This window comes from Archocentrus centrarchus, chromosome 18, assembly GCF_007364275.1.
Source record: "Archocentrus centrarchus isolate MPI-CPG fArcCen1 chromosome 18, fArcCen1, whole genome shotgun sequence".
Taxonomy (NCBI): Eukaryota; Metazoa; Chordata; class Actinopteri; order Cichliformes; family Cichlidae; genus Archocentrus; species Archocentrus centrarchus.
The window spans coordinates 2,487,100-2,496,431 of NC_044363.1; the positions used below are offsets into that span (position 1 = coordinate 2,487,100).

At 40.1% G+C, this 9,332-nt stretch overlaps 1 protein-coding gene across 1 annotated transcript in view; it reads right to left on the reverse strand.

The window, feature by feature from the left end:
- LOC115797615 (serine-rich adhesin for platelets-like) overlaps positions 1-8,895 on the reverse strand; it is a 30,332-nt gene extending 21,437 nt beyond the window's left edge. Inside the window, exon 1 of the mRNA XM_030754213.1 lies at positions 8,756-8,895. Within this exon, the coding sequence (XP_030610073.1) occupies positions 8,756-8,895 (140 nt within the window). The remainder of the gene's footprint in view (positions 1-8,755) is intronic.
- Positions 8,896-9,332: the final 437 nt, after the last annotated feature.

Consider the following 9,332-nt stretch of genomic DNA (forward strand, 5'->3'; position numbering starts at 1 on the left):
ATCCTTTGGGATGTGGTGGAACAGAAGATTCACATCACAAACCTGCAGCAACTGTGTGATGCTATCATGTCAGTATAGACCAAAATCTCTGAGGAATGTTTCCAGCACTTTGTTGAATCTGTGCCAGGAAGAATTAAGACAGCTCAGAAGGCAAAAAAGAATCCCAATCCAGTATTAACAAGTACATAAAGTGGCTGATGATACTATAGATCACTTATGAAGAGCATCGCAGACAAAATTTATTTGAATCTGGTACGCTCCTACTCAGATATTTTTTCCAGAGCAGAGTAATCACTGCTGCATGAATCACTGTGTGGTCAGGTAACCTCACACTGTACCTCAGCCGAGGGCATCTGCTTTAAATTCAGGGCAGGAATGGCAGCTTAATAAAACCCCAACTACCATAAAAAGGTAGCTACAGGGGTTTGACAATGAAACTGAAACACCTGTCATTTTAGTGTGGGAGGTTTCATGGCTAAATTGGACCAGTCTGGTGGCCAATCTTCATTAATTGCACATTGCACCAGTAAGAGCAGAGTGTGAAGGTCCAATTAGCAGGGTAAGAGCACAGTTTTGCTCAAAATATTGCAATGCACACAACATTATGGGTGACATACCAGAGTTCAAAAGAGGACAAATTGTTGGTGCACGTCTTGCTGGCGCATCTGTGACCAAGACAGCAAGTCTTTGTGATGTATCAAGAGCCACGGTATCCAGGGTAATGTCAGCATACCACCAAGAAGGATGAACCACATCCAACAGGATTAACTGTGGACACAAGAGGAAGCTGTCTGAAAGGGATGTTCGGGCGCTAACCCAGATTGTATCCAAAAAAACATAAAACCACAGCTGCCCAAATCACGGCAGAATTAAATGTGCACCTCAACTCTCCTGTTTCCACCAAAACTGTCCGTCAGGAGCTCCACAGGGTCAATATACACGGCTGGGCGGCTATAGCCAAACCTTTGTTCACTCATGCCAATACCAAACGTCAGTTTCAATGGTGCAAGGAGCGCAAATCTTGGGCTGTGGACAATGTGAAACATGTATTGTTCTCTGATGAGTCCACCTTTACTGTTTTCCCCACATCCGGGAGAGTTACGGTGTAGAGAAGCCCCAAAGAAGCGTACCACCCAGACTGTTGCATGCCCAGAGTGAAGCATGGGGGTGGATCAGTGATGGTTTGGGCTGTCATATCATGGCATTCTCTTGGCCCAATACTTGTGCTAGATGGGCACGTCACTGCCAAGGACTACCGAACCATTCTGGAGGACCATGTGCATCCAATGGTTCAAACATTGTATCCTGAAGGCAGTGCCGTGTATCAGGATGACAATGCACCAATACACACAGCAAGACTGGTGAAAGATTGGTTTGATGAACATGAAAGTGAAGTTGAACATCTCCCATGGCCTGCACAGTCACCAGATCTAAATATTATTGAGCCACTTTGGGGTGTTTTGGAGGAGCGAGTCAGGAAACGTTTTCCTCCACCAGCATCACGTCGTGACCTGGCCACTATCCTTCAAGAAGAATGGCTTAAAATCCCTCTGACCACTGTGCAGGACTTGTATATGTCATTCCCAAGATGAGTTGACGCTGTATTGGCTGCAAAAGGAGGCCCTACACCATACTAATAAATTATTGTGGTCTAAAACCAGGTGTTTCAGTTTCATTGTCCAACCCCTGTATGTCATCCATTACTAGCATGAAAATCTCACCTTAAACTGTAATTTTTTTTTTGATTTATTAAATAAAAAATGAAAAAAAAAAACTGTAAGATGGCCACACAAAGGAAGAAAACGCTATGAGGAGATTATGGAGTGTCCATTGGTGTTGCAGAATTAATATTAATATTAAAAAATTTAGGACAAAATATTAGTTTGGTCTTTTTATTATGAATTTTGAATCTATGGAGGTTTCACATGTGTGAAAACTACTTTCCAAGTACTTGGAAAGTAAAAAGGTTTTTAGGTTATGTGTCATTAAATCAATTCACCCTTGTAGAGTCTGGCATCCAGTTCTTTAAATACAGCCATGTTCTTGTAGAAGCCGCCAGCCTCTGCTGTCACTTCTGAGAAACCAAGCCGAGTGTAGACGCCATCCTCAACAACCTTAAGGGGGTGATTATTTGATACTCAAAGAGTAGATTTTTGCTAGAGTGTTTCTTTAAAGGTCTCCTGGGTAATTAAAGTGGAAACACTCTAGGTTAACGAGCAGGTACTTGACCACTTGTGAAGACCATAGGAGTGAGCATTAAGACAAACTGCCTTCTAATGTAAAATCTTAGAAATCTCTCCCATCTGGTCTCATGGAGTGCTTGAATGAGTCGGACAGTGGAAAATGAGAATGATACCACCTCATGTAGCAGCGTGTGAATATGTGTGTTCAAGTTACATCATCACACTGGGGCTTCAGTTACAGCTGAGACTTTTCATCACCATCAAGGCATGTGTCATTCCGCCTCAGACACACTCACACACTTGACACTGTATCGGCTGATGTAGGGAGCTGGCTATAAGACTTTTACTATTTTAAGACATTAAAAATACAGATGAACAAGGAATGTTCGGTTTATGTTACATATTTAAAAAGCTAATAAAGGCTGTTGCAGAGGCTTTCTAGGGCCTTTTATTATATTTAAATGCTTGAGTTGATGTGTTTTTGACTACAAAGCCAAAGGAGAATCTGAAGGCTTAGCTTTTCTTATCCGCAAACTTAAAAATCATGTCACTGAGTCATAGTTTTATACTATGACATCCTGTCCACAGTTATCACACTTTAAAAACCTGACAGTGAGGCGGGACTGGTTGGCGACCCAGAAACCCTTTTCACAACTGGATGAACTAATGGAGTCCAATCTGAAGTGACCGGATTGTCGGAAGATCGCTGAAACGCAAAGACCAACCATGCCAAATATAGATTTATATACAATACAACTGTATGTTATAATGGGTTTATATTCATAACACGCTGTACAGACAACATAATTGCAATTTAGGCACAGTTTAATCATGTCAAATCTGCTAATTTATCACCATCAGCAGGCCCCCACTCTGAGGGATCCTATTTCCAGGAATTGGTGATATTAGGAATGGGAAGTGATACAAAGTGCGCTATACTCTCACCCACCAATGTAAGTAACTCGTCAAACAACACACTTCAGTCAGCGTTACCGCTGTTCCCACATTGTGAGGTGAAGGATTCTCCAATAGGGATTCATTTCCTATGATCGTCACATCACTAAATCACCAACAATAATTTAAGTAAAAGTTTGCTAACTTTGTAAAATATGTAAACTTTTTCATATTATCTTAAAAGGTAAAAGCTCAGCGTTATTGAGATTTTGCAGACATGTGATCAGTAACCACATGACGTTAACTTTTTGGATGTATGACATTCATGGTGATAAGGGCCCAGTCGCACAGGCCACAGATTTGCAGACAAACATGAAAAATTACAGGCAACCATTGGCAACATGCTAGCAACAAAAGCAATCACTGTGAGGTAATTGGTACAACACATTCTTTGAATCCAGTTTCACCCAGTAAGAGCCAGTAACCTCCAAAAACCTCTGCCAACCAGTCGGGGAATACTGTGGCCAATAAAAAGATAACTGCAGGTTTAAGCCACAAGATTTATGACTGGACAAGACCTTTTTTATATAGTAGCATTCAAGATTTCATGTAGTAGCACCAAAAGCAATCAATATCAGACTGTGACTGTCAGAATTTAGAATAAACTGGTGCAAAAATCCTATTCAGTGTGACCACCATGCTACTCTACACTTGACAAAATGACTGTTAAGTTTCTGTCATTCCTCATTGATCACATCAGGCCATTATTATTAGGCTGCTTTAGTGACTCTCTTATAGGTGACACTAACCTTAAACCACTGCAACCAGTAAAATCAGACAGACTGGATGAATCCTCTGGAGCGCCACGTTAAAGGGCTAACGGTCAACAGGTGTGGGAGGGCTAAACTACAGCAGACACTGAAAAACAATGGTGTGAACCAAGGGCGTAGGAAGGAGTTTACTATTGGGGGGGACACATATCGGAAACCTGATAGATCCGTAAATACTCAGAGCAAAGCATAAAAAATGCTATTTAATCTTTTACTTTCTTCTTTTTCAAATGTTTGTTGGAAAAATAGTGTTGTGTACACCTATATTATTGCATGTATAATTTACATATATATATATGTTTTATAATCATAAGACATGGACAAACCACCAAACAAAATGGCTTGAGTCTTTTATGAAGCATAATGACCATGTCATTCCAGGTTTACTTTATTAGCTGGTCGCACTGGTACTTGTACAAAGGAGTATTAGGGCCACATTGAGAAAAAATAAATAAATTGTGCATTTTTTAGAATAAATTCAAAATTTTGAAAAAAGAAGTCGAAATGTTCAGATTAAAGTCATTTTAAGTCAAACAACTGCCACGACACGTCTGTTATACCCTCCAGAATGTCTTGTATTATGAGTTAGTGAAACTATACTTTAGAATCGGTTTTAGTAACAAGGAAATGATTTCTCTTTTAGTACATAAACATGATGTAGTGATAAGTATGAGGACGTTAAAGAGAGAGTGCAAAAAGCTGCATCTGCTCAGAAGGAAAAACCCCACAAACTGGCAACGGTTAGCTGGAAGGATGGCTGCACCTTCGTACAGTACAGAGGAGACATGTAGAACCACAAGACACAATAACACAGCTGATCAAGTTGTTTCTACCCAAGGCATTCTGTAGAGAGTACAGCAGCTGTGGCTGTTATTTGACTTGAAATGACTACTTCGACGATTTTGACTGTATTCTCAAAATTTTTTTTCTCAATGTGGCACTCACACTCCTTCATATACTAGCAAGCTAAATATTTCAGTAGCACAAAAATAATTTAGTAACGCACAGAAGTGCAAAGTTTGATATGTTTTATTGGTCGAAAACATTTGACAATGTTCAAAAATGCATTTATTTAGTCAAACAGGTACACAAAAGAGCCAAAATGATTTTTCCGCCTCTCATTTGAAATTCATTGCAAATTGACTTCTTGTCCAGTAAGTAAACTTTGTCCTATGTATGAAAGTAAACTGACAAACAGCCATATTCATGGTAACATTCCCGACAGACTGTTTTACCGCATTCAAAGAGTTTCTGACTCCTGCTGCTGTCTCCGGCTCCCAAACACTCAGAGCCGTTCAGAGGGGGGGGGGGGGGGGGGGGGGGGGGTGAGCCAGTGGCATGACGCTATGTTGCGCCTTCAAAATAAAAGCACGCAAGCGAAAACATTTTCTCCTCCGTGGTGTAATTTTTGGGTGGGCCAAATGCACCTGTCTCCAATATTGTAGGGGGGGGGGGGGGGGGGCGTCCCCCTTCCCCCCGGTTCCTACGCCTATGGTGTGAACTTCAAAGAGGGTGTGCATATATTAAAGGGGAAAAATGATGAAGAAATGAAGGTGAGTAACAGTAAAAATGGCAGAAAAGGTGGTCAAAATGAAGAAAAAGCAGCAGCTGCTCTTTTAAATCCACCTGTTTGGACGATCAACCCGGTCACATTCCAAAAAGCAAAACCCTGTCAAACATTTACGAGGTGTTTGGTCATATGGTGAGTGTGTAGGCTAAATGTGTATGTGACTTGGACAGTGCTGCTACAAGGTCAGTGTGTTTTTGAACTGAAGGAGCTTTTAGTTTTTCAATCGGTATCCCTCTTTAGAATGGTCTTGTATTATCATGCAATGTAAATATGCAAAACTAATAATAATAATAATAATAATTTTATATCAGTGGGATAGGTGACCGTGTAGCAATAAATCCACAGAAAATTGTCTGCCTCTTTAGCCTTCTTTAGATCATTGCTTTACTTTTACAGCATACTAATTGCTTTTAAGCATACACAAGCAGAAAAGATTACTGCACACCACCCATCCATCACCTGATCAGCAGCTGACAGATAACAGCAGAAGCTAACTGGTCACCATGTTGCAGCCTTTAGCTGTTAAAGAGGTATTGCCTCATTACAATGCTGACTGAAATTAGGTCTGGGTTGCCAGAACCATCTTAGTCACTGGTTTGTCCTGCTATTTGGATCTTTGATGCTCGACAGTGTTTTTAACCTTTTGACTGGCCATGCCCTGTCAAGTCCCGTCCACGGGTTGTGTAAATTGTGTATCAGAGAAGGACTATTGGGAGGATTGTGTCTTTTAGTCTATGTGTATATGTAGTGTTTAAATTTACTGTAACTTTTTTTAGATATACCATTTATTTATTTTGGGTGGATGAGGGAATCACTGAAAATAGGCTGGATGCGGCCAGTTAACAGGTGTGTGTTAGGGAGATACAGCCAGGTTGCTGGTAATTGCCGAGAGTTCCTAATGTATTGGGGTATTATTTCTTATCCTGGTGGCTCTTTCAGGCAAATAGGATGTTGTACCAGTGGTGCAAACCTTTCCCCTCAGTGCATGTGTTTTTTTAAAAGTGCTGGCTTGCACAACATTTTCCTAGGTACATCCACGCTGTTTTTTTTTTACCTAAACCTCAACAGTAGTGGTGTCAGATCAGAAAACACTTCAATATGCTGTTTTTTTTTTTTTTTTTTGTCTTTTAATTGGAGCAACTGTTGCCAACTGCATGCAGTATTTTAAAAATTATGACAGCAGATGCAAATAAAAAGCTCAAATATAGAAAGGACATGACATGATAATAAATCTGTAACAAGGAATAGAAACAAGTACGACATAAACATCAGGTGACACAGCTGTGATGAAACCTGAAATGTAGACATTGAGGACATGGAAGAATATAGAAAGTCCTTTAGGCACACACACACACATAAATGCTGCTAAATCCAGCTGTCTACACCCCTAACAACAGAGAGCTCAGAGCGAAGCCTCGGTGCAGACCAAAGCTATTTCACACCTTTTATTAAAACTGTCTTTCTCACAGACAGCTGTTTCTCTTTTTGCCCTACCCATCTTTACTTTCCCCATTTATCACTTCAATTTAATCTGTCTCTTTTAGCCACGCTTCCATTTACACACAGTGGTCAGTCTTTTCATGTTAACTCCCCTTTATACAATCATCCCATCAGAACTCGGCCAAGGCCCATAATGGCCTCAAGGCACGAGATAGAAACCACTTAATCTAACACAGCCACTGTAATAAACGCCTCACCAGTGTCTTAGCTGTCCATTAAAAAAACAATTAGAATTGTTTTGAGGTCACAGTTTCAATTCAAGATTTGAAAACTGTCCAAATCTCTGGCTTATTTTCAGGTTATTTAAGGTGGATCGCATATCTGACTTGGTGGCCTCCTGAAACCCCACAGTGTAGGTCTGTCCAACATGTCCAACAGGGAGGAGACCCCGAGGCAAACCCAGGACATGCTGGAGATATTATGTGTCTGGGCTGGCTGTCGATGTCATCTTGAACGTCTAGATAAGAAAGAGGGACCTGGATGCAGGCAAGAACGTTCAGCCAGGTTTAAAAACTTCAGTGGACAAATGGGCGTAGGAATGGATGAATGAGTGAATACATGAATTAACAGACAAATGAACAAATGAGTGGGTTTCATTGATGGAAATGAAAACCTGTATTTAGGAAGGATTGCAAATTACAAGTCCATTCATTCACTATATTATAACCTTTACTTAACCAGGTTTGTCCCATTGAGATCTGAGATCTCTTTTGCAAGAGAGACCTGGACAAGAAGGTCAGCACATAACGTTTCGACACAAAATTACACAAATATACACACACACACACACACACACACACACACAAAATGTGAATTCATTGGTGTAAACAACTGATGAACGCGTTTGGTGGTAATGTACATGAACTGTATGAAGCAAAGCTGAAAAAAACTTTTAACGCCTCGGGTTTAGACAGATGCAACGCCCACATTTCCATGCATAACCCTGTCACATGCAGTTCTTCCTTTAGCTATAAGATCACCTCAGGCCAGCCAGGGTTAATACCAAAGGACTATTTCACACTTGCTAATTGCTCCATATGCACACACGGCCATGCAAGAATGTAATCGCCTTAGACTGTGGATAAAAGACTTCAGCAGCATTTAGCAGGTATGGTTGAAACCAACCCGTAAGTCAAAAATGAGGACAAACAAAAATAAATAAAAAACAACCCATGGTGTTGTGTTAATTTTACCTTCTTATGGTTAATTTTTTTTTAGATTTCTGACAAAACAACCTTGGGCCTTCTTTCCCTCCAACATGGCCGACTTTTTCCAACCTGTTCCAACTTTGGACTGTTTATTCTACCATTTGTACCATTATTCTCTACATCTGCACTTCATGAATAAAGTGGCACAATATTTTTAAGAATGTACAGTAAATTTTTTCAAATCTACTGTCTTAATTTTATATTAGTTTTGTTCAAAAGGTACGTTCCGCAATCCACACCAATTAGATCCAATTTGATCCAGACTTGTTCTGACTTCATCGATAAAGTAGGCACCAATAATCTAATGAGCTCAGGCTTCTAATTTTAGAGTAAGGCACTGTATTTTCTGCCGGTCAACTACAAAGCCCCAGAGAATAGTTTTTCCCGTCCTGGTTCTGATTCTGTGAAAGCAAGTTAGCGGTTAGGATCCAAGTGATCAAAACGGAACTTTTTCAGTTAAATTTGTTGGACTATTTTCAAATTTTTCCACCACAAATAAAAGGTAAGGGCATGCTTAAAACAAAGTTGCATGCATTGCATTTCTCTCAACACAAAGAGTTCTGCTCTCACCGGTGTGCAGGGTTGAAGCCGTTGTTGCTGTTTGAGATTTGGTTGGTTTTACCCGGTGAGAGGTTACAGGTGTTGCTGCTGTTGATCTTTGATGGTTTGCTCTTTTTCGGAGAACCTTGGGCCTTCTTTTCCTCCAACATGGCCATAAACACCCATATACTTATATACACACAAACACAGGCACAGACACACAGCTCACACTTCCTTACTTAATCCTGCCTTTAATCACACTCATGCACACCTGTACTATTTTTTATTTAAGGTAGAAAGTTTTGACTCCTTAAGAAAATTAATTTAAGAAGAAAAAGAGGAATTTTCTCTTTCCAGAGATAAATCCAGTGTCCATATGATTAAGTATTTCCTTTACGAAAAAATGCCTGAGGGAGCAGATCCAAATTTACAAGCTGTTCACCAAAGATCACCACCAGCCCATTCTGCTACATGACAAATGCTAAAAAAAAACGAAAAAAATTTAAAAACAGGTCAGTAAATCTTCCTAGCTTTCCAAAAAATATATCTTCCAGTTGTCCTGGATTTTAGAATTCCAGTTGTGCCAGAAGTAGAGTGATCCATAAAT